Source organism: Lepidochelys olivacea (assembly GCF_965140295.1).
Source record: "Lepidochelys olivacea isolate rLepOli2 genome assembly, chromosome: 8".
In the NCBI taxonomy this organism is placed as follows: Eukaryota; Metazoa; Chordata; order Testudines; family Cheloniidae; genus Lepidochelys; species Lepidochelys olivacea.
Window position 1 is genome coordinate 7010057 of NC_140418.1, and position 20475 is coordinate 7030531.

The 20475-nt window shown below is 50.6% G+C and overlaps 1 protein-coding gene across 3 annotated transcripts in view; it reads left to right on the forward strand.

Moving 5' to 3' along the window:
• The window catches only part of CAMK2A (calcium/calmodulin dependent protein kinase II alpha), a 75666-nt gene that overhangs the window by 1793 nt on the left and 53398 nt on the right, over positions 1-20475 (forward strand). For all 3 annotated transcript variants that reach the window (XR_014712634.1, XM_084636513.1, XM_084636514.1), the window contains exon 2: positions 13168-13262. Coding sequence is in view for 2 of the 3 variants with exons in the window: in XM_084636513.1 (XP_084492639.1) it covers positions 13168-13262 (95 nt within the window). In the remaining variant the exon portion in view is untranslated. The remainder of the gene's footprint in view (positions 1-13167; positions 13263-20475) is intronic.

Below are 20475 nucleotides of genomic sequence, written 5' to 3' on the forward strand. Positions count from 1 at the left end.
TCTGGACTGAAAGTGACTAGTATTTCCTGTGCAAAAGAGAGGGGAGGACAGAATGGGCCAGATTTGCTGCTCGCTGAAGCAGGTGCAACTCCAAGGAAGTCCGTGTCCAGCTGGCTCTGGGATATGCGTGTGTACCTAGATGGCTTGTGAAGCGCACAGCACACTGTATTTATTTTTCACCAATGTTTGGTGACTGCGTCACTCCTGGGACACTGTGATTCAGACTGAAGTGAAGTACTGAGTCGGTGACCAGGTCTGTGCGATAAATGGAGATAAAGCTGGTGGGTTGGCCCGAGAGGGGCAAGCTATTCTTTCCCCCCAGACACCTGCTTTGAACCTGTTTCTTCCAGAGGCTTCTCATCTCTTCGCTCACGCTGCTGCGTGGTTGCTGCACGGAGTGGGGCGGGAGGGACTGCAACCATGTGAAGTGTTCTCAGGTGCCGCGGGCATGGCTGGAGGGGACAAGGAATAAAACTGGGTACATGGCACAGCCAGGATGGTTCTAAATGGCAGGGGGGGTGCACAGAAAAGGTAGGGATGGGGTGCGACATAGGAAATGTGAGGATAATAGGGTGAGGCACAGGCAGGATGGGATACAACTCTGCATGGGCACATGCCTTGTGCACAAGCCCGAGAGTAAAAAGAAAAGGAGTACTTGTGGCACCTTAGAGACTAACCAATTTATTGAGTAACCAAGGCACATTTTCTAGTGTTACCCGGAGAATGTTTTGTTTTATTATTTAATGGTATTAACATTTTTTGTTTGTGTATCACCCTCCGTCCTGATGGATCCCGAAGCTCTTCACAGATTCACACAACACTGCTGCAAAGCAGCTGCCTCTGGGGAAGGGTAGGCAGCAGCCAAACATTGCACAGGCAGAAACCCAGCATAGCCGTGTGTACAGGAGAGGCTGTAGCCTAGGACACTATGGCAAGCCCCTCCCTTGATGGAAAGGACTAGTGGATCATTAATATCTTTTAGGCTTGATCTTCAGATGTGAACATCTGTTGGGATCCAAGCCTGAGTTAGCTGGTTTTGTGCTCTGCTGTAATGCTAGACCAGAGGCATTTTCAATGGATGCGTTTTCCCAAATCCAAAAATAAACCAATAACATTCACATGCGGCAGATAGGACCTTGGCTTTTCACGGCACCTCCAAGTCTCTTTGCGTTGGATAGATGACAGGCTGAGCCAGCCCTGCTAGGATCTGAACCCATGGTTCTAAGAAGGCCATGTTCCTGCCTGCGGCCCAGACTGTCCTTTCACTGAGTAGATGGGAAGGTTACCCCTTGGTATTGCTCATGTTGAGAATTGAGCCGACTGAAGGGAGGTAGTTCAGAGGCAGGCTGGACCCTCTTCTTCACTCGCCCACAGTGTTCTTTGTTTGCCTGTGTTGAAGAGATCTAGTTTACTCCAGAAGGATTTTAACTTGTGTGTGAGCTCGAAGGGGGTGGAGGTTGGAGCAGAGCTGCATCTCTGGGGTATGCTCCTAAGTGCATTGTAGGCCTTGCTGTCTTGTCAACCCAGTAAGTCACAACATGCAGACTAGAGCTATGGGGACTTTTCCATTGGAATGGTTTTCCAGTGGAAATTGGAGTTCCTGCAAAAATCAAATTTTTCTGTTGGGAAAATTGCAATTTTGCCAGTTACATTTGTCTGTTGGGAAAATCGAAATGAAGTCAGGTCAGTTCAGCCCAAATCAGAATGTTTAGTTTTGTTGAACTGACCTGATATGTTTCATTTTGATTCAGTTCAACAGAACATTAAACTGCATTTCCCTATCAGTGCATTGTCGTCTGGGACTTGTAATTCATGCCCCCATTCTCTCCTATGGCTGGGCTCCCTGGATATTACATCTCCCATAATGCAGCATGAACTCCTCTTGGTTCCTGCTGCGTGGTGCATCATGGGAAATGGAGTCTTGCCAGGGAGCCTGGCAGACAGGGGAGCATTGGAGCATCCAGGTCCAGAACTACCACTTCTACAATGGAGCAAACCAGTTTAATGTTGAACTGACCCATAATGCTTCATTTTGAGTCAGTTCAACAAACCAAAATGAATATTTCAATTTCAGGAACATCAAAGAGAAACGTTTCAACGTTTCTGAATCACAATTAATTTTTGTCCCGATTTGAGACGAAAACAAATGTTCAAATATGGGACTTTCATGCGGGATGGAAATTCTGAATTTTGCTCAGCTTCAGTGCTGACCCTGGGAGAGCTGCATTCATCTCTTATCCTGGCTGGGTGCTCTGGAGATGTGAGCGCTGCCTCCTAGAGGAAGGAGAAGGAATCTCTTCACATGGTCTTCCATCCCACGGTCATGACAGACTCTGGCGGGAGCTACATCCGGAGCAACGGTCCTTAATGTGCAGCTCCCTTCTTGTGGGGATGGGGGGCAGAATCCAGGAAGGACTCAAAGGCCCTCAAGGTGCTAAAAAGCTTGGATTTCCTGGGTCACATCTTCAGTTTCATGTCATTGCCCTGAAGCCGCTGAATGATGATGCAGAGACGACAGTGCACTGTGAGAGCGACAGGTTATGCTGCTGTCTGGGGCTTGGTCTCCCACTCCCCAAGTGCAGGGAGCTGGGCCTGAGCCGGGCCTGAGCCAGGCCTGAACCAGGCTGTGGGGAGATGAGTCAGAGGATGGGGGTGGCGTTCCTTTGGACTGACCAGTGAAGAGGACCGATAACAGAACACTGATGCCCTTCCCTAGCAGCCCAAGGGTAATGGTGTTGAAGGGAGCCCTCTATGCAGGGGGCCAGATCATGGTAGGTGGTTAATTTGGTGGCCAAGAACAACAGTTGTCATTACTCCTGCTAAGGGAGTGGTAATCAAATCTAGGGTGTAAGAGGATCACCGTTGGAGTTGAGAAGGAATTCCCCTTCTCCATGGAAAATATTACACAGTTGCCTAAGTGCATTATGGGGGTTTCCCCATCTCCCTGAGAAGTATCAGGCATTGATCATTGAGATAAAGAGGTGAAGGACCCTGGCTCTTATTTGGATGTCTCATCTTAAACAGTGCACTAGTGTGTCTTTGCACTTTCATCTCTCCACTCAGCCTTAGCTGTAGAGTTCATGTCCTGAGCATGTCTCCTGCCAGCCAGGTGAGCCATTGTCTGTACAGGAGAGCGCCACCCAAGGGAAAGCTGAAGCACGGTTCATGTGAGGCTCAGAGAGACTTTGGGGTCTGAGGGATGGGGATGGCCACGAGTAGTGGAAATTGGCTTGACAAAGACATCCTTGTCTCTGGGGCATTTTCTGGTGCTGCTGGATCAGTCCATTTGCACCATCCCAAGATCTCCCAGAGGGAGGAGGAAGCATTTCCAGAGTCTGCCTTCCTCCCAGCATGGCTGAGCTCCCAGCCTCCCTCCCAGGAGTATAAGACAAACCCCGGCTCCTTCTGGAAGAACTATACTCCAGGGCGGCCTTGCCACCTTGACTGGAGAAACAAGAACCTTGCATTCTCCATCTGCGGGTCACCATAGGGATCGCTAACTCTATCTTCCCCGAGGAGGCTGGGGAACAAAACAAGCGGCTGAAGAACAAGGGGAGCACGCAGTTGCAGGGTGGGGGGGAGGCAGTCGGCAAGGGAGGGAACTGAAGTGAGACAAATAGAAAGAATGTCTCCTTCTGGCTCCAGGCTCCTCTCAACTCTTTGAGTCCGCCCCCACGGCAGGTGACAGGAGGGGCTGGAGGAAATGATCATGCAGCACTGTATAATCAGCCCCTTCACTCCCAGAGCAGCAGGAGAAGATGACTTTATTAAAAAAAAAAAAAAAAAAAAAGCACCCCCCCCCACCACCCACCCTCTTCTTTCTAGAAAGGAGAGAAATCCTTTAACGGACTGGGAGGAGGAGGAGGTGCAGAAGGGAGGCAGCATAGCAGGCTGGTGCTGGCAGGGAAGGTGTGAAACACGGAGACGCAGAGTGTCCTTGTGTCAGAGTGACTGCTCATGAAGCCAGGTCCTGCAAGCTGCCAGGGCGGAGGAGGCCACGAGTTGCCTGCCGTCTGCTGCCATAGGGATGGTCTAATGGCAACTGGCGCCCAGGGCGGGCCTGAGTGTTGCCGAGCTTGTGTGGGGTGCAGGGCCGTGTGTGGCCTCCTGCTTTGCTTACACTTAAAGCTGACCCTACACATTGTCTGCGAGGCTGGGATAGCAGATACAGGGCAGAACAGAGGGGCTGTGTGTTGGTGACCTCTCAGTGGAGGGGCTCCTACAGAAAGACCCAACTCTGGCTGAAGCGAGGGGAAATGGGAGTACATTTGTGTCCGTGACCCCCTCAGGTGATGGGTTCCAGCTGCCGCCTCAAATCCCGGGGCCAAGGACATGCCACCCATCAAATATAGACAGGCGGCAAGGGGGAGATGGTGACACTTTCCCCTCCTCCACCAGAGGGACTGAACCCATGAACGTGCATGAGTTGCTACACAAGGGAGCGCTGGCCAGCTGCTGCTTGGACTGAGAGGAGAGAAGATGGTAGGTTACCAGCTACCTGGAGAGAGATTCTGGATTAAGAACCATTTTTGTTGAAGCAGGATCCTTTGTACCAATTTCAGCCTGAATCTCATACCTCCGTGAAGATGAATTCATGAAACTGGAGCAGTTCTTGCCTCCTGACTCTAACTTGGAACAGTTTCTCCACCCTCCCTCAAACAGGGCCAGATCCAAACCTCACCCTGTGTTTATTTATCAGAACCAAAACCTGCCCTAACAGATTTGGCAAAGATAACTGCACCGTCCTCCCCTTCTACCGTCACCTTGCTTACTCCCATGTCTATTCAAGGCCAGCATCACCAAACGTATCAAGATGGGGGCATCACAGATCAAGGGGGGGCGCATGGTGACCTGGGGGCGAGGGTGGTGGGCCGTGCTCGCAGTGGTCTGAGGTGTTGAGCTGTCTGCTGGGAGATGCTAAGTGAATCCGGCTGACTCACTGCTGCAGGTGACTTGTTAACTCCACCCTTGATATAAGGGAGGTGGAAGCGGTTTGTTGGGAATGGAGGGGCTGGGCTGAACAGTCTTTAGGGAGGAGCCCTAGCAGCAGTAGCTGCCCAGCTGTGCGAGGAAGCTTAGGCTGGGACTCGTTTTGAGTTACTTTGTTAATAAAACCTAATGTCAGGAAGGGAGGGAGCACTGACCTTTGTCAGCAGGCGTGGACTGTGCTTTGGAGCAAGGTGGGAGAACTGGCTGCTCACAGGTGGAGATTTCCCTCCTTATGCTGCAATCTGTCCCCCTTCCTGGCTAGCCGTGGCTCTAGGAAGGGGTTTTTTGCTAGGAGCATGTGTGCAGGGCTGTGTTCTTGGTACTGTTGAGCTGCTCACGCATCTCCACCCCCCAAATCCTCCCCCCCAGCTGCTTGAGTCTGTGTGAGGGAAACAGCAGGGGCGAGGCATCCCCTGTGTGTGGGCAGCTGTGGCGAGGGGAGCAGCTGAGAGTGATGTGTGCTGTGAGTGGGGAACGGATGGGTGTGACCCCTGTTTGTGGTGGACTAGGGGGGACTGAGAGTGAATGTCCCCCAGTTGTGGGAGCTGGGCAGGGAGGGGCATTCTGTATTTGTGGGGAGCAGGGAGTGCTGGCCTCTGGCTGTGGGAACTGGAGTGTGTCCAGGCAGTACAGCACACTATAAGTTGGCAGGGGGACACCCCAGGTCCGTGGGAGCTGGGGAAGGCAGTTCAGATGGAATCGCATTGTGAGAGTGGGTGCCCTGAGGGGTCAGGCCAAGGGACCTGAGCATTGCTTCCCTGGGAGCTATTTGCTGCAACCAGCCTGTCTCTCAAGCAGCCAACAAGTGGCAGGAGAGAGGCTCTCCCAGCTCAGCACCACGTTCTGCCACGGCTGGAGTTGTGCCCCTGTCCTGCGGCAACAGGTGGTTGTTCTGCTTCAGGGCTCCGCCTGATGCCTAAACTCTGCCGAGTTTGCTGCCCAGCGAGCAGCCAGCATTGGCCCTGGCTTGGTTCACTGTCCTGTGTTTAAAGGTTGTGTGTGATCAGCAGGAGCCCAGAAGGCAGTGGGCTGTGAGCAGTGCTGGGCTCGTAAATACAAGGAAGGGAAGCACTGAAAAGTAAATACATGCTTCCTCTCTAGCTGTGCACATGTTTCAATGCATGTACGGATCCATGCACCCACTCACCCACCCACACACAGACTGAAATATTGCCACTCTCAATCCCCCTGCAGCACGCAGACGGCGAATGCTCCCTGCAGCATGCACACAGAGGTCCTCTGTCTATTGCCTCCAGCACTTGCACATTGCAAACCTCCCCTGCAGCCTTTGCACAAAGGACCCTCTGAATACCGGACAAGGCATGCTGTCCTTAAGAATGCTCCATGCCGCATGGGCGCACACAGGCCCTCTGAACGCCTCACAATGCGCAGTCCTGAAACCTAGCGAATCTCCCCATCGTTAATGGGCATCAGCACCCTGTGCAGCTGAGCTGCTGCTGCCCATGGTTCTTGGGTTCAGCAGCTGGGTGCTGTCTACGCTTACAGTTCAATGTAAATCTCCAGTGCCAGCAATGGGTCACCTTCCTGCTGCAGCCAAGACCTGTGAAAACACCATGCAACATGCCCTCTGATTCCCTCTGAGCAACTGCATGCTGACCGCATGAGTGCCTTGTGCAGCGTGCATGCAGAGCCAACCTGGATATTGCCCATAATACGTCATTTTGACTCACACGTGTGCAAACACACGCACGCACCCTGTAAAGCACCCGTCCAACTGAAACACACACGCACACCTGCGCCAGACACACAGGCACTGTTAGTCTAGACAAGTGTTGACCTACACATAGCCACACCTTTATGCAAGGCTGTCCCACACGGCTCCATCCACAGCTGTGGCACTTGCTGCTTTTCGAACAGTCTCCGCAAAGCTCTGTTAATGCACCTCGGTGCTGACCCGCAACAGCCCCAGCTGATACAGGCTCCTCACCCAGCTCTCCTCGTGCACCTAAAGTGTGACCTGCACCACGCCCTGCTCGTCCAGTCTATTCCAAGGTTCTGAATTGACCATATCAACACAAGGAAGGGACCTGGGCATCACTGCAGACAGCTCAGTGGGGACAATTTCTCGGTATGCAGCTATGGTCAAAAAGCAAACAAGACATTAGGCTGCATAAGGGATGGGATGGAGAGTAATATGAAGCATATTCTAATGCCCTTATAGAAAACAATGGTATGGCCTCTTTCGGGATGCAGTCCTAGTCACACCATCTCAAAAAGGATATTGCATATCTAAGGGATTTCAGAGAAGGGAGACAAGAATGATCAAGGCAGAGAAAACTCTCTGAGAAAGAGAGATTGAAAAGATTGGGATTGTTTACCTTACAAAGGAGATGAAGAAAAGGGGATGTGATAAAAGTATATCTAATGATGAATGGTCCGGCGATGGTAGAGCAGAAACTTCTGTTCTCCCTGACAAGAATAAGGGGCCATTCAATGAAATTAAAAGATGAGAAATTAAAAACTAATCAAAGGTAATATTTTCACAAAATGTATAAGTAGACTGTGGAACTCATTGCCAGGGTTCTTAAGTTGTCTCCTGAGGCATCTCTACCTCAAGTCTGATCCACTATAGCAATTCCTCCCTTCCTACCCTCAGTTCCAGATTCTCCTAACCAGAGAGACAGTCTGTAATGTGGCAGTTCTGTGACATTGATAAAGATTCACTAAGGACTCAGCTGAGCCCTGCAGACTCATTTCACTTATTACTTAAGCCAAATTGAAACTCGCTGTTCTTGTGATGAAAGGCCAGTGCCTTGTTCCTCCTGCTGCACTCTCTGGACTCTTCTTAATTCATCACATGGTATTTCTGTGATCTGTTACAAAGACAAAGAAGAGCTGAACAATCAAGTGTGTTGGCGGAATGTTCCTGCCCCAGTGAACCAGACGGATACGTTTCCAGCTTCCTGATTGTGGTCTTCTGAGGTTTCCTGACACTTCCTCTTTCTGGATTGTTTATTTGAATTGAAATGAATTAATTCCTTTATTTATTTAGACAGTGGAAAGTTACAGGATTTATAGCAATCCAGTCCACGATGTATTGGCAGAACCATGGGGGATCTCTGGCTGCTCCCAGGGTATAGAAGAGGGCCAGGTATCAGTGTGAGAACTCTGTCTCCCATAGATTTCAGAGCATGGGCTTTCTGTCCATACTTAGATATCAGGGCATGATCTCAATCCCCTTAGCAAGAACTGAAAGCAGTGGGAGTTGGGGGCACTCTCACTAGCGCCAACCCCAATTAGTTGGGCCAAAAATCATTGGACCTGAACAAGCAGGAGATTGAAAAAACCCCAAGCAATCTTGGGCATTTGCCTTCTGGGTGTATGAGCCTTTACGTTGCACTCAGGCCACCTTTTCAGGCTATTCTCCACACCCACAAGGGCTAGACACTTCCTTATTGTTTTCAAAGGAAAGCTGAGATTTCCAGGAATGAGCCCAAATCCAGAATCGGGGCTTTCAGAAACCCCCCAAATATAAGATTCCCAATAAAATCACGAGCGTCAGCAGCAGTGGATGGCACCCTTAGCCCTATTTGCATGGCACTAGTCCGTGGGGTTGGGTGTTGGGCAAACACCTAGGAAGAGACAACCCCCGCCCCAAAGTGTTCACCATCTAAATTAAGGTAAGACATGTTCCGCAGGTGTAACTACCAAAGAGCAGCAGAGGAGGAGGGAGGATGTGGGTGACAGTGACAGATGGACAGTTTTGTAGACTAGCTCTGTGTGCAAGCTAGGGAGGTTTTCCCAGGCATGGGAGCACTGATTTCTTCCCATCCAGGTACCAGAGCGTGGGGTTCTGATGTGGAAATAGGCGCAGCAAACGGTGCCCAAATCCCCCACTTCCAGGAAGGCAGGCGTGATGAAGACAAATGCACACAGGGAGCCTCAAGGACCCAGAATGGATGGGCGGCCCCTCAGTGGAGAAATGCAGCATGAAATGCAGCATTTACTCCTCTCTCTCTCTCCTCTGCCCCCCACATTCCAGTTAAACCCCTTGCCCTCCAGGCTCTGGGGATAAGAATAGTTCAGATCTTACAAAAAGAAAAGGAGTACTTGTGGCACCTTAGAGACTAACCAATTTATTTGAGCATAAGCTTTCGTGAGCTACAGCTCACTTCATCGGATGCATACTGTGGAAAATACAGAAGATGTTCTTATACATACAAACCATGAAAAAATGGGTGTTTACCACTACAGAAGGTTTTCTCTCCCCCCACCCCACTCTCCTGCTGGTAATAGCCCATCCAAAGTGATCACTCTCCTTACAATGTGTATGATAATCAAGTTGGGCTGTTTCCAGCACAAATCCAGGTTTTCTCCCCCCACCACCCACAAACCCACTCTCCTGTTGGTAATAGCTTATCTAAAGTGATCACTCTCCTTACAATGTGTATGATGATCAAGGTGGGCCATTTCCAGCACAAATCCAGGTTTTCTCCCTCCCTTCCCCCCCCGGATTTATGCTGGAAATGGCCCAACTTGATTATCATACACATTGTAAGGAGAGTGATCACTTTGGATGGGCTATTACCAGCAGGAGAGTGGGGTGGGGGGAGAGAAAACCTTTTGTAGTGGTAAACACCCATTTTTTCATGGTTTGTATGTATAAGAACATCTTCTGTATTTTCCACAGTTACACATCCGATGAAGTGAGCTGTAGCTCACGAAAGCTTATGCGCAAATAAATTGGTTAGTCTCTAAGGTGCCACAAGTACTCCTTTTCTTTTTGCAAATACAGACTAACACGGCTGTTACTCTGAAATCAGATCTTACAGAGGCCAAGAATAAATCTCAGGCTCCCACAAGACAGAGAGGCAGGAAAAGTTCCCGTTTGGCTTTCTCATCTTTCAAACCCCTCCAGAAGAGTCTCCTGTGGCTAGCCCTGCTGGCCGCAGCCACGTGACCCTGAGCAGTACTTTCCAGCTGTGGCTCCGGGTGCATAGGTTGGCTTCTCCATTGGGATTTCAATAAGTTCTTTACTGCAGCTTCTCGCACCCCGTTGCTTCCCCATTTCACTAAAGATTCATATTCAAACCCAAATTGCCTACCTCCTCCTTCTCCCACCGGGAAAATCAATTGGTCATCATTGTTCAGCAGAGAGCCTGTTTCCTGATTTTATTCCTTTCCCGTTTATGCGGGGAGATGGAAGGAAGGAAGGGGGGCAGGAGGGGGGATTGCTTTTGATTGTTCACTGATTTGAATGGATCTGGCAGAAAGATCACTAAATGCAGAGTCCTAGCTCCTATTTAGCAGGCCTGGTGTGGGTGGGGTTGTGCCTTGCCTTGCAGCTTGGAAAGACGGTGCTCAAATCCAAACTGTGTTCCTAAAGTGCAATGAGTTTGTTGGTCTAGCTGGGTCAGTGTTCCAAAATCACACTGCAGAATCTGGTGCAGAGACTCAAGATTGAGCTGTTAGGGAGGTTGCTGGTCGTTGCATCCCACACGGAGGGGAGGCTGCTCAGGTGATGGTTCAGGGAGATGCTGTTTCAGTTTTCTGATGGACTTTGGTTTCCAATATTGCTTTGCTCATTGCTTCAAGGGACAGTGAGGTCAGTGTCTTGGAAAAGCTCTTTGAGTGCTGAGCTCTGTGGTCCCTTTGGGTGGAGGCAGGAAGAGGAGAATGCCATGTGGATCTGTCCCCTTCTCAGCAAAGGAGAGGGAACTCTGCTCACCTATCACCTCCTTGGGCATAGAGCACTGTCCAAGCTGTTAGTGAACTGTGGCAGCCAGGGTAAGAGAGTCATTTGTCAAACTCTTCAGCACTTCTCCACGCTGGTGGCTTCCATTCACTATGTTCCAAATATACGTGGGTCCCCCTGTTTACAGATGGGCTTTTCACTGGAGGAGGCGGGGCTCAGTGATGCTGGGAACGAGTGGATTAACCTTTTGTAACCCACTGGTGAGTGTGTGTGGCAGGTCCCCTCTGTGCCGATTCACAGAGCGTACGAGTTGTTGCAGCTCCCAGCTAAGATCTGGGTTCAGAATCCGTTTGGACCACAAGTGCAATGAAATTGGCAGGTTTCATTCTGTTGCCAAGTGGACATAGATACACATCATAAAAGTACCACGCAGTCTGGCACTGCTCAACATGCTACACGGCTTCCGCTCTGGAGAGACCAAGGGCGGGAACGGTAGAGGATGCTGCAGGGCAGACCAAGTGTGATGGACGGCACCTAAGGTTGAAATACCTGATATATGCTCAGTCACCCACTCGTATCATCCCCCACAATACACGTGCACGATCGTGAGATGCATGTACTCACTAGTCACCTGCATGCGCCCAGGAAACACACATGTTCATTCACTCAATTGTGATCTGAAGATCTATGACCCACAATTCACCCCAGACATGCATTCACCAAGCTGAAGTACCCACGTGTGCCCAAGTGAGACGCCCATGTGTTCCCAAGATGCCATACGTAGATTCCTCTACCTGGCCCTGAAATGCACATGTGATTCCAAGACACACTCACTCATGAAGTGATCCCAAGACACATTTACTCATTCATCCATCATCTTAAAATACCCTGTGAGCTGCTGCTTGTAATAGATACTTCTCCGTGAGTGGATTCTGAGTGTTTGCTAGTGGAAGGGGCTTCTTGTGCCATAAATTCCCTGTTGCTGATCTGGGTTTTTGATACCATGTTTGCATCTGCCTATGTGTATTATTACAGTAATTTTACGGTAGAAAGCACAATCAAAAGACTAAAAAGCAGCCACAATTAGTTTGTGAATAAAAGCCACTTTCATTTCTGTTACCCCTTCCTAAGTCAATATTTTTGTCAAAGGTTGCAACCTGTAGTGCAAGATGTTTGATAAGACAGAAAGTGGTTTCCACCAATCAAAGACTGGCCTTTTTGGGAGAGAAGAAAATGTGAAAAAAGTCCAGTAAATGTACTTGATTTTGAGCTTTCCAGCAAACCAGGTAAAAGAGGGGAGATAAACTGGTCTTTTTTCTAATACTGAATTGCTTGTCTCAGGGCCTGTGATACATGAAGGGGATGGGGGGAGTAGCTCCCTTTGATGGATACCCACCCAGCCAGTTAGCTGTAAAATCCCTCTTGGTGTCTGTTCTCTGCTTGCTATACCTGTAAATGGTTAACAAACCCACAGGTAAAAGAAAAGGGGTGGGCACCCGACCAAAAGAGCCAATGGGAAGGCTAGAACTTTTAAAATTGGGAAAGAAACTTTCCGTTTGTCTGTTGTTCTCTGGGCTGCAGGGATGGAGCAGCAATGCTATGTAAGGCTTGAACCAGGTATGAAAATTCATCTTCCATACCTAGAAGGAATTATTTGGATAGGAAATGTTTAGTAAGGCACAATCAGGTTGATTTTTTTATTTTGGCTTGTGGATCACCTCTGTGCTAACCCCAAATGCTTTTGTTTTCTGATAACCTTTTAAGCTGAACCCCCAAGAAAGCTATTTTGAGTGCTTGATTTTTGGAATTGCTCTTTTAAAATCTAGCAAAAGCCTAAGTTCCAGATGTATTTTCTTTCTTTTTGTTTTTAATAAAATTTACCTTTTTTAAGAACAGGATTGGATTTTTGGTGTCCTAAGTGGTTTGTGCATATGCTGTTTGATCAGCTGGTAGCACAGCTAATTTCCTTTGTTTTCCTTCTCAGCTCTTCCCCGGAGGTGGGTGAAAGGGCTTGAGGGTACCTCACAGGGAGGAATTCCCAAGTGTTCCTGCCTGGGTCCAAGGTTGTCTTTTTTTCATTTGGGTGGTGGCAGCATTTACCAAGCCAAGGTCAGAGAAAAGCTGTAACCTCGGAAGTGTAATAGAAGCCTGGAGTGGCAAGTACTAATTTTTAGAATCCCTGTGGGCCCCCACCTTCTGCACTCGGAGTGACAGAGTGGGGATTCAGCCTTGACAGAGCCCTGGTCCCTGCCCTCCCAGAATCAGCTCTCAGGATGGGAGCGTTTTCCTAACAGTCTTGCCCATGCCATCTAGCTCAGTTTGGACAGGATAATCCCTATCTTTCCAATCATGCTAATTACCACTATTGAGTCTGTCCCTCCAGAACTCTCCTCCTTGTCCAGAGTTCATACATGTGTTTCTGTTTTCAAGTCTCCAATGCTGGCAGGTGCCGTGTGGCGCTCCTGCTTTTCCTTTTGAGTCCAACCCCTTTCACTTTCTTTCTGGGCTCTTGTCTCCCCCAGAGGTGCCTTCTCAATCGTCCGGAGATGCGTGAAGGTGCTGGCGGGACAGGAGTACGCAGCCAAGATCATAAACACCAAGAAGCTCACTGCCAGAGGTAAGTGCGCTGAAGTCTTGTGGCATACCTCCTGGGAGCAGGTGCCTTTCCACTGATTCCACTGCCCTTGCCCACCTCACGCCTCCTCTGCTTGGACCAAGGTGAGCCTTAACCTTTAATACCTCCTGCTGATTCTGCTCTGTGGGTGGGAACTGCAGGAAGGAAGGAAGAGATATGGGCATGTTTTCCTGAACAGTTGAATCCCCTTTATCAGCATGGAACTGGGGCCATGATGCGAGGGGGGATCCAGCCTGTATTTGGATAATGGGGAGTTGCAGAGAAGAGAGGCAGAGCACAGAAAAGCCAGTTAGCCAAGCTAAGCTTTTACCTGCATGAAAAACATACCCTGAGGTAGCCCCCCGGCCTACTAACACTCCAGCTCTGTGGGTTTAGGCCTGCCAGGGGCTGAGCGCCCACAGCTCCCATTGACTTCAGTGGGAATGGGGAGCATTCAGCGCCAGCCAGGATTGGGCCTTCTACGTGGAGCTAATTCTGGAGCCTCATGTTGAGTGGTGGTGATGGCTTTTGTCCCGCGTGGGAATTCTCCCCACCTCTGCAATCGTCTTCTCACTTCAGTTTCTCTGAAGTGTGGTTCTGAGCCTGTGGAGCTGTTTCCTTCCCGGTGGCGAAGCAGCCATCAGGTCTTGAGCAGTGATGCTTCCTGTTCGCTGCAGCTTGGGCCAGGAGTCTGTTGGCATTTCTAGATGGTTTTTTTAGCCAGCTGAACTCAGAAACTAAGCCCCTCTCTGCACCCAGCGTGGCTGCTCCGTGTCAGTCTTTGCCAGGTAACTTCGTTCACACACACAGCCAGCGCTGGGGGAGTAGCAAACACAGAAGAGTACCAAAGAGCAAAAGGGCCTGGACAGGTGAGAGCAGGGAGTGTGGCCGAGGGAGATTCAGTAGTAATGAGAGAAGGAGACACAGAGCACAGATACAAACAGGAGAGCTATAACCAAACAGATGTAGACTTTAACCTTCATTCCTCAGTGCTGTCCCAAGATGCCTTTTCCATGTCACTGGGGGCCGTGGTGGCCGTAGACAGGGAGGTGCTCATTAGCGAACCTCCATATTAAGGAGTAATCACAACTATGAAGGGGGTGGAGAAAGTGACTAGGGACTAGGGTATTATTTACCCCTTGCCATAACGCAGGAAGCAGGGCTCCCCCATGAAATTACTAGCCAGCAGGTTTAAAACAAACATAAGGAAGTACTTCTTTCACACAGCACACAATCAGCCTGTGGAACTCATTGCCAGGGGGTGTTGTGAAGGCCAAAATATAACTGGGTTCAAAAAAGAACTAGATAAGTTCATGGAGGCTAGGTCCATCAATGGCTTTTAGCCAAGATGGCCAGAGATGCAACTCCATGCTCTGGGTATCCCTGAACCTCTGACTGCCGGAAGCTGGGACTGGACAACTGGGGATGGATCACTTGATAATTGCTCTGTTCTCTTCATTCTGTCTGAAGCATCTGGCACCAGCCACTGTTGGAAGATGGGTTTCAGAGTAGCAGCTGTGTTAGTCTATATCCGCAAAAATGAACAGGAGTACTTGTGGCACCTTAGAGACTAACAAATAAATAAAAAAAATTTTTAGTCTCTAAGGTGCCACAAGTACTCCTGTTCTTTTTTGGTGGAAGACAGGCTCCTGGGCTAGCTGGACCATTGGTCTGACCCAGTATGGCCATTCTTATTTTCTAGCCAGCACCCTAAGGGTACCCTCTCTTTTCAAAGGGCTCCAATCATGCTTTGCTCTTCCACTTGGGGACTCTGCTACAACCCCCAACCAGCCTGTGTCTGGCTGCCCCAAGTGAATCAGACCCAGGGGATCAGTGACCATGCACTGACCTCAGACAGGTGCCACAGGTTGTTGCTGATGATAAATAGAGTGAAAATATTAGCAGGAGAGATCAAACCCTTCAATAATTCCCCCACCCCCGAGCCCCTCTGTTCTCTCTATCCAAAAAGCCCTGAGAAACATGGCCCGCCAGCAATGGGAAAAGAACTTATTTTATTTTCCACCCATGTCCTCTTTCCCAGTTCTCTTCAGAGGTGCCTGTCACAGCCGCCTTGCTGCTTAGCCCCTGTAGCCTGCCATGGGCAACGGCTGTGCTTTGCAGAGTGGAAAACCTCTTCCACAGAAGAGCGTGGCTCATTGCATTTGGTCCCAGCTGCTGTTCCATGCAGTCCCCTCCGCCTTTCCTCCTCCCCCCACCCCCCCCCTTGTCCCCAGCCACACACACGGGTGCAAATTGCCTGCAAAAAGTTGCATAATTGATTGTTGCTGTTCTTGGTGGAACTGGCTGCGCAAGGGATCGTCAGGGTCTCCGAGACCCAAAACTGTCAAGAACAATGTAGGAACCATTTTTCTTCACAGCCATAACAACTTGTGAGTCCCTGACAATCTCCTGCTGCTCTGCATGGCTCTCTGGCCCTGAAAGCAGACTGAGAGCAGACCTTCCACCTGGGTGAGCCTGGCAGCTTCGCTGCCCTGGAATGTTTTGCCCTGCTACTGACCAGCTGTATTAAAAGGTTTTCATCCGTCTTCATCTTTTGCTTTTGCCTGCCCCAAGCTGAATGGGGCCATGCCATGGAGCCAGCTCTTCCATGGCATGTAGTGGCCCGCTGTCACTTTTAAAGGTGTGGGACGGAAAGCATTCGCGACTGACATCGTGTATGTATCCGTATGGCGACTGTGACCGTGGGCATGGCGGCACTGGGGCTGGGAAGTGTAACTTGCAGCTGGAGCAGACATACCCACGCTAGCTCCGACTGAGCGAGCACGGTCCAAAGAGAACTGTAGCTGCAGCAGCTAGCCATCCCGAGGACGATCCTGTAGGTACGTCCTCCGGGCAGCTAGCCCCTGCTGCGGCTTGTGTCACAGCCGTGCTTCTACGTTCAGCCCACTAGCTCGATGAGATCTAGCGCATGTATGTCTACAAGAGCTGGAAGTGACAACGTCAGCTCCAGGGTCAACATAACCTGTGACTCAGCTTTGACCTGGAGGGGCCGGGCTCACTACAGGCCAAGGATGTGTCTGCTCTGCAATCACAGCGGGTGGGTGAAGCTCACACAGACACACCCTGAGCTGGCTTTAATCTGGTGCTGGAATGGTGAAGCCAGGGCAGCACGAGCTTCCATGCATGCTAGCCCCCGAGCAGGTACCCAGCGTTCTGATGGTGCTCCTGCAGCCTGGGCCGCGGCTACTGGTGCCCGAGCTAGCCAGGTGAAAGCTAGCTGGGATATGGCTATTGGAGCTGCACTGCAGACATCCCCAAATGTTTTAGGCAGGGTGCTATGACTCTCCGTGGAGACACTCGCTCTTTTGAAAGTACCCCTCAGTCCTCTTCCGTGGCTGGCAAGCTGTTCACAGAAGAGCGAGCGCCTTCTCCGAAGCCCCGCTGCTTTGCAGGGTTGAGCGTCCTTCCTGGGAGTCATGAGGCCAGGTTCGGCAGTAATGAATGGAAGGGATTCATTAGTGAAGCTGCTGGACGCAGACAGCCCCCGTGGTTCTCTCTGGCTTCCAGGCTGCCTAAAGCCAATCTGCACTGCCTAGTGTCACTACACAGAGGGGCTGAGATTTTCTAAAGGGGCTAATAATTTTGGGTGCCTCTATTTTTAGGTGCTCAAATTGAGATGCCTTAACAGGACTTGTTCACCAGGGGCCAGGCACGCAGCAATTATGAAAATCAGGCCCCTTTCAGGTTGAGTAGCCAAACACTAGGACAGCTCAAATCACTGGCCTCTTGTGAAAATCTTGGCCCTGATCACCCAAAGTCCTAGCCTGGACTAAGCAGTGATGGACGGGAGAGCTGGTCACACTGCATAGTGGAAGGTGCACTGTACAGTCTGGGGGTGCAGGCATTGGAAGGGGTGCTGTGGCCTGGATCTCTCCCCTTCTCACACCTGGTAATGGAAGCCGTGTTCCTGTCACCTTAGCAGCTGTGAATGATCCATGGAGATGGGAAGAAGGGAAATCTGCTCAGCTTTGATTCATTGGTTTCCATTTTTCTGATGGTCCAGCTGCCCTGATGGCAAAACAGCCTCTGGGACCAAACACCCCTAGAAGGGAGAGAGGTTAGCTCTCCATGCCCCTTCCGACCCTGCTCCCTGTTGTCGCTATGCCAACCAGGGCCGTCCCTAGCTATTTTGGTGCTCTAGGCAGCCCCCCCGCTGTGGGGGGGCTGTGTGGGGCACCAGGCCTCCACGGGCGGGAGCAGGCTGGTCCCAGGCCGCCACGGTGGATGGGGGCTGGTCACTTCCTGCGGGAAGTGGAGTGACCTGGCCCCAGCCTGCTCTGCTCTCCTGGCTCCCAGGCTTGGGGGGAGGGGGAAACTGCCCCCCATCATTCGCCGGCGGCGCGGCTGGGAGCCAAAGGAGCGGAGCAGGCTGGGACTGGGTTACTCCATTTATCACGTGGTGAGTGCAGGGTTGGGGCTGGCTGCAGTCTTCAGGGGAGTGGGGACAGGGCTGGGGCGGAGCAGGGGTGGGGAAGGGGCAGGGCAGGAACAGGCAGGGCGGAGCACGGGCAGGGGCATGGGTAAGAGCCAGAGCAAGGGCCGGAGCAGCACGCAACTGCTCAGGGCACCAGGAAATGTGGTGCCCCAAATTTCCTGGTGCCTTACGCAGCTGCCTACTTTGCCTATGGGGTAAGGACAGCCCTGATGCCAACCAAGTCCCAAAGGGGGTGATGGTTTCTGTGAGGGGGACTAGACTGAGATTTCCAAACTATTTCCGAGGGGCCACCAGGCCGGTCTGGCTTTAAGCTAATGACCTCTGGTTGCCCTCCAAACCTCACTTTGTTCCCTGCCGACCTACGAAGACTCCGTTGCAAAAGTCCCCTTCTTCTCCCAATGCAGTGCCATGGCTTTTCCCCCTCCTCCAGTCTTGCTGTAATTCCTGTATCAGATTCATACTCCTTTGTGCTCACCTTCAAAGCTCTCCTGCATCTCCTCTCCCATTTCTTACTGCTCCCCCCCATGGGCCTTCCCCCGCTAACTCTTCCATGTTCCCATCATCTCCTCCCACGCAGACTTCATCGCCTTCTTCAACACTGCCACCCCACCCACCCTGGAACAGCCTAGTGACTTCACTCCCCTTCAGGCACTCCTCTGCTGTGCTTCTTGGCCTGACCTTTCTCCAGTACCCTCCTCTCTGGAGTTCCCCTCTCACAAGCCTCCTGTAGTAGGGTTACTAGAAGTGACACGATGACTCAAATGACTGCAACCCGCCCCCCTGAAGCTTTTAAACGACAAGAAAGTTTTCTCGAGAGCTTTTATTCCCCCCTTTCCCTTGTGTTGCCACCTACCAGTCCCCTCTCCCCGACACCCCCTCTCAAGAGCTGATGATTTCTTTAGTCGAGTTAGCTGCATAAATAAAACTGTAAGCTCCTTGGGGCATGAATTTGGTTTATATTATATCTGCAGAGTGGCATGCATCCCTATGGTTCTCTATACATAATGCAGAACAACAGAGCATGAGCTGGCTATATTTTCATTCCCACTAGGGTCGATGCATGATTCCCATCTGTGGGTTCTTAAAAGCTGAAGGTTTAATCTGCTACCATAGCCTCTGAGAGCTACACCGGTGATGTTCCTTTCACAGACCTCTCTACCAGGGGCCTAGTCTGATGTTCGGTTGTGTATGTACTGAGCTGTGTGTTATAAAGGAAAAGTCTATAATGCGTTGTTGATGGAGCTGGGAGGCAGAGGACAAAAGGCGTATAGCAAGGGAAGATTTATTGCCAAGCACTTGATCCAAGTGGGAACGCTGTATTATATTTTATAACTGGATGGCATTCACATACTGTAAAGAAAATAGAATTGGTTTTATGTAATGTAATTTGTACTCAAAGTGCTAAACCACTTTATAAAGCAGTGTGTAGGTGCAGTGCATGTGTAGGCAAACACAGCAGCCATTGTGCACTCAGCTATAGCTCGCGCTCAGCCTTGGACACGAGGACTTGTTTGGCTGTGAGAGGGAGTGTTTGCCAGGACACCTAGGTTACCCCCTACTCTTTCCAGCAAGTGCCAAGGGATCATTAACTCCCCCCCTGGACAGCCAGAGGTGGGAAACCTTGGTTCAGTATCCCTTCCAAAGGAGGGCACTGATCTGGTACTACACTGAGATGCCAGCCCGGGGGATGCAGCGCTCAGGTCCTGGGCTGGTTAGCAAAGCTCCCTCTCTCTGACTGAGACAACCTCACCAAATCTGAAACCAGGGGCTGGGGGAGTTGCCTTGGTTTGGCCAGGTGCCACCTCAGCCTGGGCAAGGCAATCGAGTTCTGCAGCTGGCAGCAGTGTTCTCCCTCTCCTCAGATGTTTCCCTCTCTCTGAGCTGCCGAAAAAGGGAATTTGTGTTTTCATTTTGGCTGCTGTGTGCACTCAGGCAGCCATTCCTCGCATCAGCTCTGGGCGCAGCATGCACTGTGTTGAACAACGGGAGATGATGGGATGGGAATGCACAGTACTGATCAAGTTGCCTTTGAATTCTTCTTGACTGGCATTTCGGAGGGCATTGTCACCTGTAGCAGAGCCCTCAATCTGTGTGATTTTGAATTAGTCTGAATGAGAGCCCTGAAAATGGGCAAAACTCTCACGTTGTTTCTACCTGGCACCATTATTCATCTCTCTCAAGGTAAAAAGAACCCAACCCCAATCATCTCCTTTCAAATCTTAAAATAGACCAGCATTTCACAGGCTTCCCACACATAGCTCTGCCAATATACCACGATCGCGACCTGAAGCATCACAGCTATTCCAGGCTTGATCTCCCACAAAGTTCTGCCAATGCACCTCTTTCCTAATCTGCAGCACCTCCTAATATTTCCCTCCCAGACCCCCCAGCCTCAGCTCTACCAAGTCTCCTCAGTCTCGACCTACAGCAGCCCTGCGACTCCGGACCTGGACTCTCATACAAATCTAGTGGCGTACCTTAATTTGCAGCGCACCATTATAGACCAGGACTGGAGCGTTGCACAGCTCTGCCCATGCCCCTTGTTCCTGACTTGTCAACTTCCACTGCTGCTCCAGTCCTAGGTGGCTTTCCCTGAACTGAGGCCACCAACCAGGTGGAGCTGCTGGTTGGGTTTATGAAATGGACAACCACCCAGTAGGGTCTAGGGGAAACTCACCCGTCTTGTTGTCTCATACAAGCCTCATTTAAAGGAGGTGGAAGGCTAGTGCATTAATTACCCCACCCCCCAACAGAATTTTT